Source organism: Macaca mulatta, chromosome 1 (genome assembly GCF_049350105.2).
Source record: "Macaca mulatta isolate MMU2019108-1 chromosome 1, T2T-MMU8v2.0, whole genome shotgun sequence".
NCBI lineage: Eukaryota > Metazoa > Chordata > Mammalia > Primates > Cercopithecidae > Macaca > Macaca mulatta.
In genome coordinates, this window is record NC_133406.1 from 44,357,836 (window position 1) to 44,376,817 (window position 18,982).

The 18,982-nt window shown below is 35.5% G+C and overlaps 1 protein-coding gene across 2 annotated transcripts in view; it reads left to right on the forward strand.

Moving 5' to 3' along the window:
- PLA2G4A (phospholipase A2 group IVA) overlaps positions 1–18,982 on the forward strand; it is a 147,960-nt gene that overhangs the window by 84,998 nt on the left and 43,980 nt on the right. For both annotated transcript variants that reach the window (XM_015121794.3, XM_015121786.3), the window contains 3 exons: positions 7,287–7,423; positions 13,802–14,024; positions 14,779–14,893. In XM_015121794.3, coding sequence (XP_014977280.1) covers positions 7,287–7,423; positions 13,802–14,024; positions 14,779–14,893 — 475 coding nt within the window. The remainder of the gene's footprint in view (positions 1–7,286; positions 7,424–13,801; positions 14,025–14,778; positions 14,894–18,982) is intronic.

Below are 18,982 nucleotides of genomic sequence, written 5' to 3' on the forward strand. Positions count from 1 at the left end.
AGAGGACTTACATATGTTTGTGTATTTAGAGGACTTGTACTTGTCTTCCCTCTTCCCACTTTCTTTTTATAATGAATTCAGAGTGAACGTCTCAAAACAGAAATCTAATTCAGTCCGTCCCAAGCTTGAAATCCTTCCACTGCTCTTAGACTCTTAGCTCCATAGCTTCTTTCTAGCTTCATTTTTGCCAGTTTATCCCAAATTTCTCTACTCCCTCCCAGTAAGCACCTCTTAGTTCTCTGTCTCTGCAGAATCTTTTCCCGGTTGGAGGTCTCCTGTACAGTGCTTCCTCTCACCGCAATAGGCTTCCCCTATACAACCCCTCTCTCCACTTCACCCCACTTTTAGCTAACACTCTCCTATTCTTTAATGAGCACACAGATAATTTCTTCTGAGACTCTCCCAAATCATCTCCTCTCTCCTTACCCCTAAGTCTAAATTAGTTCTCTCAGTATACTCTCTTATGGCATATATGAACATTCTCTTCTCATCATTTCCCATGCTTGTACTTAAAAAAACTTCTTGTAAAAATATTGGTGAGTGTGATTGTTTTCTCCATTAGAATTTAAGTTTTGTGAGAGCCAGGACAATATCTGTGTTATTCATTTCTATATTTCAAACACCTAGCATAGTTCCTAGTATGGTAGATCCTTGGTGAATATTTTGTTGTATGTATCAGGGCACAGATTTAGTCTTTGTATGCATGGAGTAGCTTTGCTAGAGAGAGGTCACAGTTTTGAAACAGGAACACCAGTATCAGGTTGCTAGGGAAACACTGGTTAAGGAGAAGGTTTTGATGAGATCTTGGCTTAGACTCTTGAGTTAGAAATTCATGTAGGACACACTGGCTGACATTTTTTCTTAGGTTCTTATTTTCAAAAAGTAAGTTTCTGCTGCCACCTCTAGTCACTCCTCCTTCTGTGGAAATGATTAGTAAGTCTTCCTGGGAAAATATAACTTCACTTCGTGTTCATACAAATGACGGTAAAATAACTTTTCTGCAACAGATGGGGAATGAGGTAATTATGCTTTTTCTCTGTGCTGTCCTTCAAAAAATATTAAATTCATGTGTTTGGAAGTCATTTATGAAATTAAAACTTTTGTTGTTGCTTTTCTTAGTTTCAGTCCACACTGTTCTCTCTTGGCAGAAATAATCAGTTTAGAAGTTATCAGCACCACCCATTCCCATAACAAAAGTAACATTTTCCTATTTTTATGTTACTTCTTGGATCTCTTAACTTTCCACATCCTTTGTCCCCTATCAAAGTCTTCACTTTCTGTTCAGTACTGGCCAGTTGGCCTCCTTAAGGTATGGAAGAATGGGCTGTTGTGGCAGTTTGCACAACGAACGAGAACAGTCCTATTCATCTCAATACAAACAGACAGTATCCAGGTTAGACCTCAACGTTGAATTAAATGTTGAATGAATTTGGGCAGTATATATTTGGAAACTTTGTTTTACCTTTGTGCTTCACTTGTAAAATGATGACAATGTCTCCTGTTGGGGTAAGGGGATGAGTACTGATGCTCATAAAGTGTCCAGCAAAATGTATAGGGGCGCATAATAGTTGCTCAGTAAAACAGTAATATTATACATATTCTTGGGTGCTGCCATTCTGTGGCATAACACTCGTTGTCAATAATTGTTAAATTTACCATGGCCTAGTTTTTTTAATTAGTTTTCCTGCCTGTATACTGAACTAGTCAAATAGTTAAGGTTTTTTAAAGTCTAAGAGTTTATTCTCTTAAGTACTGAGATTTTTTTTTAAAAATATTGATTTTGTTTATGTAGATGGAAATCTTCCTGAAATGTGTAATTTCTTGCTCAGACTGAACCAATTTGGGCATTCTCAGGCCTGCTTCCTTTGCATTCAGCTGCCACTGTTCTGTGCCCTGTGTGGCCGCTTGAAGTGACTTCTTCACACCGCCCTTTTCTCTTTCAACTTTGTTGCTCTGGAATTCAAATCTGATAAACCAACTTGCTATTAGAACAGTGTCTCTAATTAATATAATTTCTTTATGAGAAGAGGGCTAAGATCTTTTCTTTGAGCAAGATACATGACTTTGTGTATGGGGATTTTTGGTGTATTTTGGTAGTTCAGAAGCCACTTTTTAAAATGTTCTTGTTCTAAAATAGTTTTTGGTCAGATGAAGTTTTCAGATTGTGGTTGTGTCTATGAAGTGAAATGTTACTATCCAGTCTCTAGGTCCCCTAAAAACTAGCTATATATAACATAACAAGGTTGGTTGGGGGAGTATAATCTGGAATTAGAGTAGTAAAGAAATGAAAGTGGAAAAGAATCTTCTTGTTGTCAGAGTATAAAAGAGATAATGCTTTTTCTTAAGGAAGACTATAAGGACCATATTTCAGTTTAAACAAATAGACAGCTTTGGATGAAAATAGAAGTAAAATATGGGCCTTAAGTAATTAATTCTCCGAGTGCCACTTGGTACTTACATTTGTCATATAAGTTAAGTGAAAGGCCAGAGAAACAGGGATCATCTAGTTGGGGAGGGAGAGGCAGAGCAAGACAGTTTCTGAAGGAGATAAGAGAGATCAACCTTGAGTTGTCAATAAGCATTGCCATTCCTGTTTTTCTGCTTTCCTTCATCGAGAATATTTTCCCATCTCTTTTCACCTTCATTCTGACAATGGCGCTCTGTACTATCAATCTTTATTCCTCTTTCAGATGGTAAAGATCGAAAGACAGGCAGTGGAGGGCTCCCTTTAGTGGAGTATAGGAACAGGAACTGAGCAGGCCTGGGCTTGCAAGGGTCAGGTTTCAGGAATCAAGAAATGGAGCTGAATTTTTCTTATCTGAGGAAGTGGTGGGATATAAACAGCCACGGAATAAAACAGAGCTGGAAATTGGTCTAACTGGTCTAGAGAGTAGGTTAGATGTCCAAGGGGCCCAGACTGCAGTCAGCAAGGTGGTGCACTCTGAGGGGCTCAAAGCCCTTGACTGCTGAGAAATAGAAGCTGTGAGGGAAACAGGGTCCAGGAGAGGCAAGCAAATGTCCGCATGTCAGAAGCAATGGAGAGGCATGTAAGAGCAAGTGCTAGATTTGCTGCCGATGTTGTTGCTTACTTTGAGTAAGCAGATTATCCTTACTATTATAATGTGGGTGGGCCTCATCCAATCCATTCAAGGCCTGAATATGACAAAAAGGCTTGCCTCACTGAGCAGGAGGGAATTCTCCAGCCGACTTCCCTTGGACTTCCATCTGCACTATAGGCTCTCCTGGGTATGGAGCTCGCCAGCTCATTTTGCAGATTTGGACTCATCTGGTCTCAATGGTGTGAGACAATTCATTATAATAAATCTCTGTCTATATATCTACTCATCCTGTTGGTTCTGTTTCTTTGAAGAACCCTGACTAATATGGGGGCCAAGGAGAGAAATGTATTTATCTAACTCTCTATGACAAATAAAAATATTCTTGAATACTTCAGAATTTTCTTTTGAAAGGGAGGCAATTAATAATGTCAGTAAGTTTATGTGCCAGGATAATTAAATCAAAACACAAAGTTTTTGGTAAGCGAAAACTCATTTCCCATAATCCTATGAAGGAAGTATGAGAAATATTTATTGACATCATTTATATCTAAATATTAGTGATACTCGGTCCAAATATAACCCCAAACCTTCTCAGGAACACATATTTGATTCTCTTAGAATTAGAGCTATGACTAACAGCTGAACCATATAACTTTCGTATTATTTCTTTGAACATTATTTCAGAATGAGCAAGACTATTAAAACTCTAAACTTAATCTTTGTTTATTATGTAAAATTGTCCTGACGTTATTTGAAGTGATACATAATTTGAAATATAGTTTGACGAAGCATCAGTGCTTTCACTCCATAAAGGTTACCCCTTTCATTCTGAGCAATGACAAAGGAAAGAGCAAGGAATTTTGGTGCCAGACATACCTCAGCTCAAATCCTGGTTGTACTACTTATTAGCTATTAGTTGTTATCTGCACTCCTCACTTGAAAAATGAAACAAACAATGATTTCCTTTTGAGAGCTGGGAAGAGTAAATGAAATAAATTGTGTGAGAGTGTCCGTGAGAGAGTGCAAGGCACATACGATATGTTCTTGACAAATCTAATTTCCCATTCTTTGTTATAGTTCATAGTTATAATTTTATAGTTTTATAATTCATGTTACTGTAGGTGTTACAGAATCTAGAATGTTACTAGTCACTAAAAGCTTCAAGATCAATATTTTTCTACATTAATATATCAAGATCGATACTTTTATAATAAGTAAACTGAGCACAGAGGATTTTCTTGGCCTTAGGACACAGCATTAGTTGGGGAAAAGTAGGGGCTATTTGTTTTGAGAGACAAAGTAGAGCATAGTGAAATAATAGCTTTGTTATATGGCAGACCCAACTTTGACTCCAAATACTACTTTCTAGCTTTGTGACATTGGAAAAAAATATATTCTTTGTGTTTTAAATTGCTTTATTTTTAAAAATGGGGTTATAGGCCCAGTGTGGTGGCCCATGCTTGTAATCCCAGCATGTTGGGAGGCTTAGGCAACACGGCAAATCCCCATCTCTGTGCCAGTACACTCCAACCTGAGTGACAGAGAGAGACTCCAGTGTGGGTGAGAGAGAGACCCTGTCTCAAAAACAAAACAAACAAACAAACGGAGTAATAATATGTACTGATAGGTTATGAAAATTAAATGATATAATATAAATGCATACTTAACAAATGAAGGTAATTATAATCTGCACAGTCAATTATTTGATTATTCAACTTTATATACAAATATCTGACATTTTCCTTCCCCTGATGACAACAGAAGTATCTGAATTAAAACCGTGACCTGAAAACCTCCTTCAGAATTACTTCAAAGCGATAATGAGAACAGTAGGTTACCTAACGCACGAATTGCAGTTTAACAGGAGGCTGTTTCCAGAAAATTCCAAGCAATGTACCATATGCATCTTCAGTGTGTGTCGCACTGTTGGCATTTGAAGAAGTACATCTGGGAGGTTGTTTTCTCGGGATTAGAGAAGCTCTTAAGTTCATTTTTCTAGTTTATCTTATTAAATCTCATGTTGAATAACAGTGCAGGCTGTTTGCTGTGTGTTGAACAGTATGATCTGCTACTAAGAATTTTTTTTCTCTATTCTGAACTACCTGATTTGTATTGGATTGGTTATTTTTAATAATACAGTGCTACAATTAACCATACCTAGACTCAAATGCCCCCAAATATTTTTTGAATACGAACAACCTTCCATGTTTTACAGTATTAATCTTGAAATTGCTTTTCCTCAATGCCCTTCATAATCCTATTTTCCCAATTCCCTAATATACACCTGCTACAATACTAAGACCCCAAGTAGTTTGGTTCCCAAATCACATACCCTTTCCTGCTTATGCCTATCTTGACCTGAACCCTAGGCCCAGAACTGAGCACATAGCAATGTTGAATGCTTGCTTTTATTGTTATTATTATTCTTATTATACTGCCTGCAAACTCAACCCCTTTTCAAGGCTGAATTCAAATCCCTCCTTTTCATTCTAACTTCATATCTAGCTTTCTTATAACTACTGCTGCACCTAATACTTTATTGTACTCTATTCATCCTCTGTATAACGTACTTTAGTTTCCTACCTTAGCTTTATTTCCCCCTCCAGACAAGCTTTTAAGGACTTACATATTTTACTTTATTTACAGTTTAAAAATCTGTGTTTGAGAGCATGGTGTTTATACAAACCCATATACATCTATATAAAGATACACAGACATACACACATATACACATACATACATACACAGGTTCAAAGCCATTTAGATCCTTCCATTGCACTGCACTTGTAGAGTGTGCTTTCATTATGAGGTTTCCAGTTTGCATGTAGTTTGATGCCTAGTGTTTTTTGATTTGAGACCACTTGTTAGAGTACAGCTCTGGGTCAGGAATTTAGTCCTAGGTGTTCTACTATTCACTGCTCTAACTCTAATAAGATCTGGACTCTGCAGATTTCTCTTTCCCAATTTAAAGGATAAATGTTTGCTAGTATTATTATTATTATTATTATTATTATTATTATTATACTGCCTATATACTCAACCGCCTTTCAAGGCTTAATTCAAATCCTTCCCCTCTGTTCTAAATTCTTATCTGGCTTCCTTACAACTACTATCTCTTATGACTATACAATCTTTTTGGTCCTTCTGGTTGTAAAATAATCATTCCATGAATATATGTATACGTCATATTGATAAGTGGCCACTCAGGGATCAGGTGCCAATACTTGAAACACAATGCGTTCATGTTGTGTTTTCAGCATTTCTAAGACTGAGCACACTGTTTCTTCCTTCACCTAACTTCATGCCTTGGGATTCTTGTTCTGGGTAATGATAGCATCATCTGCTTAAGAGCAAAGCTAGAAACCCTAAGTCTGACCACCCACCTTCCTCTCTTTTACTGCTAACATCAGATCGGTCACCAGATGTTAAAGATGCTCTCTGTAAATGTAACCGGAAGGCGAGGGGCTTACTCAACTACGAATTACCAACTAGTAGATCTTACACAAGTAGCATAATCAGTATAGAACTTTCATCTGCAAAACCAGCAAATACTTTCCTTCTGCTCACCTTACATGATTTTTGAGAGTTAAATAAAACAATGTCCCTGAAAGCAAGTCAAAAATTTGCAAAAGGTTGAACACATATAGAGTATTATTATTATTAAACAGAGTAAGTTGGTCATTTTAATAACTTTTTTTTTCTAATAGACGTTGCTTTTTTTTTGTTTTCTTATATGAAACATTCTTTTCTTTTTCTTTTTGAGACGGAGTCTTGCTCTGTTGCCCAGGCTAGAGTGCACTGGCACGATCTTGGCTCACTGCAACATCTGCTTCCTGGGTTCAAGCAAGTCTCCTGCTTCAGCCTCCCAAGTAGCTCGGATTACAGGCGCCTGCCAGCACGCCCAGCTATTTTTTATTTTGTATTTTTAGTAGAGATGGGGTTTCACCATGTTGGTCAGGCTGGTCTCAAGCTCCTGACCTCAGGTGATCCACCTGCCTCAGGTGATCCACCTGCCTCAGCCTCCCAAAGTGCTGGGATTACAGGTGTGAGCCATTGCACCAGGCCTTATTTTCTTCCTTTAAAAAATTAGGCATTACTAAAGTATGAAGTTAACTTACACTTCTTTGGGACAAAATATGGGATGTATAACATAAAGATTGAGACTAAAGGGAACTGTATTTTATGATTTTTACTTTGTGTACAAATCTCTCTGTTGCATCATTTCAGGTGCCTGTGGTAGCCATATTGGGTTCAGGTGGGGGTTTCCGAGCCATGGTGGGATTCTCTGGTGTGATGAAGGCATTATACGAATCAGGAATTCTGGATTGTGCTACCTACATTGCTGGTCTTTCTGGCTCCACCTGGTTAGTATGCATTTTTAATTTTAGTTTTATAACTTTAAATATTTAGGATGTATCTAACTCAAGCGCTAGAACAGAAAAGGGGATTTAGAAAATTGATCATTAACTTTAAATTACAAAACTTTCCAGTTTGATACCACAATCTTCTTTAAACGATTTTTTAAAAGACAAATCCATATTTAATAATAACTTTTTGTTACAAATTTGCTTCTTTTAAGCCACTTTGTAACTTAAAATGTAGTTAAAACATAAAATAAAAAAGACTAATTGAAAATAATTCTAGATAAAAATAGAAGTGGAACAACATACTCCACCCATAATTAATTTAATCTTCTTATAATTTGCTGATTTGTAGTCCTTCAGTGAACACGTCTAAGTCTACATGATTCACTACATATTCATTTTCTTCTTTAGGGCAAATAGAATAAGATGCAAGATACCATAGTATACAGAACAAAGAAAACAATTTTTTGAATATAGACATATAATGTATTTCATTGATTTTCATCTAAATATGAAATTAGTCCTTTAAATGTATTTAAACTCAGCTAAATTTAGGTGGAGACTTAAAACATCCATATGTATAATACCTGTACCCTGTAGGTTTTCACAAATATATTTATAAAACATTTTCAAAGAAGATACTACATACTTTTTGGTTTGCTTACCTCACATAAGCACATTGAAAATCAAAAGAAAAGTCCTTGCTCACATGTCTCAAATAAGAGTATCACCTTATTACTAAAGATCTGTCTTGGACTTAAAAGGCCTTTCTAGTCATTTGGCCATGGCGAAACTCATCTATCAGAATATCGTATTATATATGTCTAGCATTTTAAAGTTTCTGTGGTATTTTATCTTGTGAGAAGGGTATGAGTTTATTCATTTTTATGCTAAAGAAAATTTGACTTAGAAACCAAATTATTTGTCCAACATCACTAGTAGAGCTAGCATATAGACTCAGGCTTTTGATCTGTTATTCTGAGTGCTTTCTACTAAACCACACTCTTTTCTGGGACATCTATATATTTTACAGAGAGTTTCACATTTAAATCATCTACAGTTTCTTAAATGTTTTGAATCAGATTATTTAGTCATGAAACAAAAACGTAGAGCCATCGTTGCCGTCTTCTCTATATGTACCCTCAAAATGATTTATTTCTTCTGAAGGAAGGGTGTAGCCCATCATTATTCTTTCCCTTGAAGGAAAGAGCAGGCATCTGCCTGTTCAATGAGTAATGTGTTAGAAAATCTTGGACCCTTACATTAGTTCGCCTACTCAATCATTTTGTTATTATTCTTTGAGTGGTGTTCTTTCTTTGTACTCACTATTTATTAGATGCCTGTTGTCCATCACTGACAACTGTAAGAAGTTTACTTTCTTAAACTCATCTAATAAAGCAAGACTAGACCTTGAGTGCTGATTTGGGGATATAATTGTGTATGTGTGAGCTTGATTAGAGCTATAGTCATTGCTTTGGTTATAGATTTGGTGCAATATCTTCTTACATTCTCCTGTCAGTAAACAAGTCCTGTAAAATGTAATTAAAAGGATTTTAAGGGGTGCACACACATTTATATATATATATATATATATATATATATATATATACACACACACACACATATATATAGTAATTAAAAGGACTTTAAATGTGCACACACATACACACACACATATGTATACTTCTACTCTATCTTTCACAGTCTTATTTCCTTAAAGATCAGCGTTTCCCTTTTTATTTCATTTCCTTAAAAGGTTGCTCATTCCTTGTAATAAATTTTCACTCATAGACCACTTAATTTGCAAAGTTCTTATTTTCCTTGACTTCTCAGGGTATGTGGGGTTGGTGAGGGAGGGATTGGATATTGAGACATTTCACACATTGATTTGTCCTTTTTTCTAATTGTTCCTATCATGCCTTTTTGGTTTTATTTCATCCTCTCTGATTGGTCCCTCCTCCATATATTGTCCCTACCACTTCCACAGTTTCTCTCCTTAATGTGGGCTTTCCCTCAGGGCTTCTCTTTTGGTCTGTTATATCAATATGTTCTCCCTAGGTAATTCCACCAACTTCTACCATTTTATCTATTACCACCAAGAATTTAATTCATGGAACCCTGTAACACTCCAAAACTTCATAGATAAAAAGAAAATAAAACCCTAATAGAGACTGCAAATAACCTGTCATAGAGGAGAATCAAGTAAAAGATGGGATCTAGAGGGAAGGATGCTTCAGGAAGGAATGGATGTTTTAATAATGTTGAAAATCTGTAAAAGCTTAGCAAAGGATTGGGTTTGGTTAGTTGTTTTAGCAGGAACCACTAGTAAGAGTAATTAAAAGATACTTTTGGGGGCTGGGTGTGGTGGTTCATGCCTGTAATTCCAGCACTTTGGGAGGCCAAAGCGGGTGGATCATCTGAGGTCGGGAGTTCCAGACCAGCCTGACCAATATGGAGAAAACCCGTCTCTACTAAAAATACAAAAAATTTAGCTGGGCATGGTGGTGCATGCCTGTAATCTCAGCTACTTGGGAGGCTGAGGCAGGAGAATCACTTGAACCCGGGAAGCGGAGGTTGCAGTGAACCAAGATTGCACCAGCGTGGGCAACAAGAGAGAAATTCCATCTCAAAAAAAAAAAAAAAAAAGATACTTTTGAGCATGAGATTGTAAAAAATAAGTGAATAAAACATGAAAGCACAAAAAATAGGCATGTGAACCTCATAAAAGCCATCTATTATTTCAAGTACTTTGTTTGGAAAGGGAAGAAAGGAGCTCAGTCATTGTTTGAAGGGAACATAGGGCCCAGGGAAGGGTTTTTATTATTTTTTTTCAGAACTTAAGAGAGTTGAGCATTTTTGTAGATGTCTGAGGTGTAGAAAATAATGTAGAGGGATAGATGGAAGATAAAGAAATAGAAGGATCATAGATAGAAAAAGACTCCGGCAGAGACAGGACACAAGATAGAAAGCACAGGTGAAGGTGTTAACCAGTGAAAGAAGAGATGCTCTCTTACCAGAAGAAAAAGTGGTCAGAATGATTCATGCTCACAGTTCTCTCTTAAAAAGTACAGGTGAGAAGGTAAAAAGTTCAAAGGAAGGAATTCGGAAAGACTTGGAAAAACACATTACACTTCTATGTTGTGTAACCTTTTATATTCTGCTGATACATGGCCATTATTTGGTATAAGTGAGGTAATACGGAAATATCTGGAGAAGCCCTGGACCTCCCAGAAAGTTTCCTGTGATCACAAAAGAGAATTTTAGGTAGGACAAAGCTTCCCTTATACCTGCTACTACCTTTATGGTAATTACTTCTGAAATTAATTTTGGATGATAGTTGTGATTCATTAAATGTAAATATTAGCCAACCTGGAGACCTGAAATAAGTGAACTAAAAAACCAGGACAGTAATCCTGTTTTCTTTTACTCAGGATTAGTACAGCTTTCTTCCTCAGCTGTTCTTTTATAGCATGGTAAGGGGCTATTGGATGTTGACTGCCAAATTTGTACAGTATTATCATCTAAAAAGAAGTGAGAGCAGCTCAGCATCTGTAGACAACATGGTCCAATTTATTGAACCAACTAAAATAGTTTTTGAGAGTGAGAACTTTCAGTTTAACAGTATGAAAAATTCTTGAAACAATGAAAAAAGAAACAATAACAAAAATTGTCATATAAGGTGTGACAGGATCAAAGGTCAAGATATGTGTTAGAGAAAATTTGTTGTTTAAGGACTCAGCTTGTCTTGTTCCCTAATGAATCTCTCTTACCTAGCACAGTGCCTGACTTTCCTTAGGTCACAGTTGCTTAATCACTAAATGAAGAAATGTGTTAAGTAACTGCATTTTATGGGAAAATTAATTTAGGGGTTTTTAAAGGGTTTTAAGAAATTTGCTTAACAGATGTTGAGAGTCTCTCAAGTCATTCCAAATCTTAGTTGCAGATGAGAATCACTTCTGCACTTTTTAAGCACAAAAATTCTAAATGTTTCACCCTAAATGTTTACCCGTGAAGGTTCGGATTCAGCAAGTCCGGTGGTTAGCTACTGATATTTTAAAACATTGACCATTTGATTTGGAGACAGGGATTGAATTGAGCATCGCTTCCTCTCTGGCATGATTTAGATTTAAAGTGTCACACAATCTAAAATGCATTTAGATAAAAAGAATGAGGTGTCTTATCATATAAATATGTTGAAAAACTCGAGGCAAATATTTCCAGATTTTTATGTAAATAAACCTAAGACCCTTTCTTTCATTAATTAACTAATTTATAGAGGCCCTGCTATGTCTAAGCTACTGTCTTTTTGAAAATTGACTGGCATAATTGGGAAACATTATTGGTAAAGAGATGAAAAGTAAGGCTTAACTATAGAGTTAAAAATTGGGGTGATACTTGTATGTTTTATTTTTTTACTTTTTGAGATAGTTTCACTCAGATGTAACTGCGGGGACACCATGAAAAGATTATCCAACTCAGCTTGTGAATTCTAAGGAATATGTGTCATAAATACTGAACAAGCAGAGACCATTAACCCAATGCTAATTGTTGAAGTATTCTAGGTTTTTCAGTTTCTCACCAGGGTTTGTATTTCCAAGCCAACTGCTTCATGAGAGGGGAAGAGAGAAAGAGAGAAAGAGAGAGTGAGAATACACCAGATTACCTCAACCTTCAGAGAGCATATTGTGCATTTATTAAAAGTATGAGAAGGTCCAGAATATCATATCTTTGTTGATTTGGATAAATCACATGGTAGACTTTGGAATAACTATAGGAATAAATGAACTGTGTGTCTTTCAAGTATTCAAAGCTGCATTTTTATAGATATTTGGTGATTATACTAAGTTGAGTTGAGCAAGTCCATTTGATTTATCATTACCACATGTTGAGGAAACTGTTTCAAATTCAATTTGTTGTATAAAAATTTTTTTAAGTTTTTTTTTTTTCTGCACATGTATTCCATTGTGGGTCTGTTACTCTCCATTTATTAACTGATAATTATTCTCAGTTTGTTTCCAAGGAACTCAAACCTAATAAGGAATTATAATTTATTGTGAAATGGGAATAGTTTGGTCTCTAAAAACTGAAGTCTTGTATAATAGACTAAAAAAAAAAGCCTATCAGGGAGAGGACAAATTGTGAATTCCAGTTCTGCTGTTATAAACTGGGGAGTATGAGCATGTTATTTAAATTTCCCAATGCTCTCTTTCCTGATAATTAAAATAGAATATTTGAAAGCCATTGTGAGTCTTCAAGACAACAGCTTATGAACAATTAACCAACACAGTGTCCAGAATATAGTTGGGGCCTAACAAGAATTAGTTTTCTCCCCTCGAAGGTATGATAACCATTATAATAGACATTTTGATTTGAATCCCAAGGAAATAAGAGATTAAAACATGTGCTATTTTCTCCTTGGTTGGATGAAGTGATGGAGTGTTTACATATTCTATTTTTATTTTGTTATGTGAGTTTCCTAAGCTGTGCTTGTAATATGCCAGACATTAACTAGTCACTGAGGCTAAAAAAGATGAATAAACAAAATTTATTTCATGAAGGAGGAGGACACAATTTATTGAGGGAAACAGATAAGAAAATGAGTAATTAATAGTCAGCATGAGATCCACCATACTAGAGGTGTTGGTTCACAGGCAGGAGCACCACAACTGAGTATTTATTATCTAGATATCAAATATCAATGTTCATGGTGATTTCCAGTTTTACCAGAAGTGGCCAAATGGCTGGCAGCCAAGAGGCTTCATAAGAAAGCATTTACTTTAAAGACCTTATTTCTCTTTAGGATTTTGCCTTCAGATTCATATGTTCAGAAATTTAGAGACCTACAGCTGACAGGGTTTGAGATTTTTGTCTAGTTGGCCAATGGATAATTAAGGAAAAAAAAATTTGTTAAGGGAATTAAGAATTTACAATAGTTGGGACAACACATTTTCTACCTGTAGATAATCATCATAGAAATTTAGATGATCAGATTCCTTGACTAGTCTTGTAGCCAGACAAGTCAGTTCATTTACATGACTCAGATGTGCTCTGTCATCAGTCTCTAACAGTCTGATAGAGATAACCCATTCCTGACACACTAGATAATGGACAGTAGGCCTAGTAGGGCACCCTCTCTCTTAGACTGTGGATGAAAGTTCAGTGTTTCCTCTGACACCCCTTTTTTACTTTGCCTTCATGGTAGACCAACTCCTTTCTGATTAACACATTCTTTTCTTAAATGTTTTAATATCTGCAATCAGATAATGAAGTGAACCAAATATATCCACCATGCTTTATTTACAGAGTGTGCCTACTTTCTTTGGAGACTGCTGTGTCATGCCCTTTGTCTTTACTGATTGTGTTTTGTTTTCTGTATAGGTACATGTCAACCTTGTATTCTCACCCTGATTTTCCAGAGAAAGGGCCAGAGGAGATTAATGAAGAACTAATGAAAAATGTTAGCCACAACCCCCTTTTACTTCTCACACCACAGAAAGTTAAAAGATATGTTGAGTCTTTATGGAAGAAGAAAAGCTCTGGACAACCTGTCACCTTTACTGATATCTTTGGGATGTTAATAGGAGAAACACTAATTCATAATGTAAGTTACAGTTTAGTCTACATTACTTTTATAACAAGTAGACAGGACATATTATAATATTATATTTTAAATAAAAGAAAACGTAATACATTTTATAGAAGTCACTGGACTCTACTTATTCGTCCAACTATGTGTACTAAGCCCATTCTCCCCACCAGAGATTATAATTCTTCTACCTTTCAACTAGTGCTTACTAATTCATTCCAATCATGTAAAGGTTTTGAATGTGTGAGGAAATGCTTTTGTATTACTTTTCTCTGGGAAAAAAAAAAAAAAAAAAAAAAAGGAAAATTCACATTTTAACCCTTAACTGCCCGTTCCCTCCAAGAATGGTAACATTTTTAGATGAGGAAGAATGAAGTTTGCCTGAACAGAGTCAAGAAAGGAAGGGATCATAGAACAGACTCGCTTCATACATGAGTAAATTGATATTTCCTTGAAGATGAAGCAGAGGAGAGCCTGTGACAGGGGGTCCAGGGGCTAAGTGTCTTCCAGGCTCCACAGTTGCTAATTCATTCTCCAGTTCAGATGTAGATGTAGTCTCTAGAGTTATGATGATTTTTTAAATGAAGATAGTTACTTCCATAGAGCTTATTTTTTGTTGTTCATTCAGGACCTAGTAATTTCTAGAAGTAATAAGAGTTATTTTTATTATAAAATTATAAGATTTTGATTGGAAGCACTATTTTGAATAGCATTCTTCCTTTATCCATTTATAAATTTAAAGTCATCTTTTTCTTTCTTCTGTGAACAGAGAATGAATACTACCCTGAGTAGTTTGAAGGAAAAAGTCAATACTGCACAATGCCCTTTACCTCTTTTCACCTGTCTTCATGTCAAACCTGACGTTTCAGAGCTAATGTTTGCAGGTATGCTGTTTCCTTTCTCAGAGCACTTCCTGGAACCTCTGAATTGCAGTTTCCCGTGGTTTTCTTTAGAGGAAGGTCATAAGCAATTTCAGTTGTTTATTTTAATGTATTTTCTGTAACACAAGACTGTGAAAATATAAGAAAATATTAAGTGAGATGATTTTCTGGTTGTAGAGAATATTCCATGAAACTAGTAACTAATGTATTTTCATTTACTGTAATAAAATAAAAATCATGGATACAATCAATAACTCAATTTTAATTACCCATTCCTCAGTAACTTTTGACAAAATAATATGCCTGTTGCTTTTAGGTAGTGCAAATTATCTTACTTGTTGGTTATCTTTTCATTAATTGGGTAATATGATCCACAGTTGTCCCTTGGTACTCATGGGGGATTGGTTCCAGGACCCCCATATGCAAAATGGCACAGTATTTGCAAGTAACCTACACACATTCTTCTGCATACTTTAAATCATCTCTAGGTTATTTACAATACCTAATACAGTGTAAATGCTAGGTAAATAGTTGTTATATTGTTTAGGGAATAATTACAAGGAACAAAAGTCTGCACGTGTTTAGTACAGATCAAACGTAGTACATGTCAACAACGTTACATTTTCTGGAATTTTTTTTTGAAATATTTTTGATCTGCAGTTGATAGAATTTGCTGAACTCATGGGTATATAGAGCCAACTGTATGTTTGCCATTCAAAGTGCTGTTGTAATTTTTATAATTCAGCACCTAAAACGTTCTTGTGTGTATTTGTCGTGGTTAATGAACAACTGCCCCATTTTGTTAAAATCTCAGGAGTGAACACTTGTTTCCTCTCAAGCTTTGCGTCTTGGATACTGTAAAAGTGCACAACACTATTCAGGAGGCTGAGGCAGGAGAATGGCATGAACTCGGGAGGCAGAGCTTACAGTGAGCCAAGATGGTGCCGCTGCACTCCAGCCTGGGCCACAGAGCGAGACTCCGTCTCAAAAAAAAAAAAAAAAAAAACAATGGGGGGGTGGGGCACAATAGCATACTTTTGGGAGGGCTGTGTCAGTGTTAGTCTGCAGCACAATGGCATTTCTGACTGTGGCTGGTGGGCTTCATCCTACTTTTAGGAAAGCTATCTGAGTGACTTCGGACACACCATGAGCTTAAAAAATCATCATGCATGGTGTGTAATTAGCAGATATATATCCAGAATCCTTTTGTAATTTTCAATTTTCTCTCAACTGCCTCTCAGACAAAAATTTTGAATAGTTTACAAAAATTAGCACACATGGGATCCATTCATTCAAATGTTTATTAAAATATTGGCTAAAATGTTTGTCGTGCTTATGGTTCAGAAGGCACTTATCGCATTTGCTGTTTTATTCCATATTTCCTACAACCAGGGAGTAGGTATTTTTAGCTCTCTTTAACAGAAGGAAAAACAAAACCTCATAAAGATTAAATAATTTGCACATTGCTGCTTAGAAAGTAATGAGCAGTTCTGAGAACTGGTTTCAAAAATCCTTTATTCTTTTTATTTCACCATACTAACTTCTGATGTGTACATAGTGAGTACCGACTATATGGATTATAGTCTGCCAGGCGCTAAGGAAGAGCTCCTTTTTCTTCACCACAATATATTGTCCCTACCCTTGCAAATGTTTGGAAAATTTGCAGTAAGTATTAAAGAAGTTAAGGCACAAGAGAGTATAGAGCTGTTACTATACACTGTCATTTTGACCAAGTTATATAACCTCTGTTAGACCCAGTTTTCTCATCTGTTGAATGAAGATGAGACTTCTCACAATGTTTTGCCAAAAAATGAGACAAAGTACACAAAACAATGGTAGGCCCTAATAACAAGTTCCCAGTACATTTTAACAATTTTGAATGTTCTATGAAAGCTGTGTAAGAAAAGTCAGAGGTCTAGATCTTAAAGATGAATAGTATACATATGTAAAAAACGTGCACATTGTGCACATGTACCCTAGAACTTAAAGTATAATAATAAAAAAAAAGGATTTGAATATGAAAGGCACATTTAATTATTGGATTGTGGAGGGGGGCGTGTAGTAGGGGTCAAGGATAAATCTGGTATGATCAACAGCAACAGGGAACCACTCATCTTGGGCTATAATGGAGTTCATAGTAGAGAGTTAAGGCTTTATTATGTAAGAAAAGTAAGCACCATAATGAAATAGCTTTCTCCCCATAGCTATTATCTTGGGGAGTTTTGAAATTTTTGGAATTGGTTGGTATATAACACTTGCACGCTAGTCAGATTTTTGCATGGCCAAATAAATCATCCTTCACCCAGGAAGAATTATGATATGGTCAAAAGAGCACTACATTCTAATTTAGAAGGCTTGTCTTACAATACTTCCAAGCTGAATACCTCAGGCTAGCCATGTAATCTCTGATTCTTATTTTCCTGCTTATTTAAAAAACATATTAACCCTAAGATGTATCTTCCAGAGCTATTAAGGCAATAATATGAAATATGCAGTAGATGAGACTGAAAACTGTAAAGAGACATATAAATATAATAGTTTTATTTTTATTGTCACGATTGTTCTGAACTTTTCACAGTGGTTATATTTTATTCTGAAGTTTTAGTCAATAGCTATTTTCAAAGAAAACCTAACTAAAATAATTAAAGAATAAATAATATTTGGGTGAGTGGATATTTTGAGTTCTTTTAGACTGAAAAAAAAGCTGTTTTACATCCAGTTAGTCTTTGGATCTGGATGTGTCTGAGTTTGACATCTGCCTAACTGCAACACTGCTACTGAGATGAGTGGTGCACCATTAACCTTCATTGTTAAGCTTCTGTGATAAGGAGGTTTGAGCTGTGTCTTCCAACAGATTTAGACAAAATCATTAAACATTAATTATGTGAATCTTGTACCCAGATAAGACATCTTAAAGTTCATGTCTTGAGGGTTCAAGTAGCTTTACTTGAGTTATTGAGGAAAAAAGAATAGAGACATGTCTGTAATTTATTCTTCTAATATATGCTTAGATTGAAAGTGGCTATGTAGAAGAAAAAGTTGAGGTAGTCTCTGAATTATAGTTTTAAGAGTCAAATAATCAAATTAGCTTATAGAAGTTTTATTAACAATTTTACTTCAACAATACTGGGTAATATTTTCCTTCCATCTTGGAATAATTTTAAACACCTTTCATTTAGAAATTTCTTGGAAATTTTCAACAAATAAACATTGGTGTTTAAACTGTTAGAAATTCTTGAATCCTCTACTACATCACATTGCAGAAAGGACTTAAAACATTCATTTAAAAATTTCCATTGGTGAATAAACTGCATTTATGGATTACAACTTATGGTTATGAACTTAGCATGTTATGAAACATCATGCTAAATGTTTTGCCCGGCACTATAGGAGTACAAATATAGTACTTTTCCTCAAGAAAGTTATAATCCTATTGAAAGAGACAAAAATAAAGCATGGAAAAATTCCTATAATATACCTAGACCTGACATATGTGTGTAGACCTGACATAAAGGTGAGATATCTTAGAGATTTAGTATAGTCATAAGAAAGGCTTTATGAAAGTGATGAAACTTGGATTTAAGTTGAATGTAGAAGGATCTATCAAGTACAGGTAAAAAGACATCTTTGTGTGGAAACAATATGAGAAAATGTTCAGAAGGGAAGTCAGAGTTATGTTTTGGGAATCACTTAAGAAAAAAAAAAAAAAACTAGTCTAGGACTTATGCACACATTGGTGAAGAAAAGGTGTTGTATTTGGAGGCACCATTAGTCCCCAGTTATGGAATGATTTTAATTCCAGACAGAAATATTTTTATTTGATTTTTATGATAATGGGAAATAGTTAACGCTTTTGTGCAGGGCAATAAAATTATTTATTTAGTGTTTTTGAAAAAGGTACTTTGGTGACCAATGAAAACAGAATGGAAAGGAATGGAACTGGAAGCAGAGATATCATTGTGCTTTTGTGATAAGGCCCTGGAACTAGGGACATACTGATAAGAAAAGAATAGATGGATATGAGAGGCCTAAAAGTCATCGGTGTGAAGCAATGATGGATTTGATAGAGTGATAGCATGGTTTACTGAAATA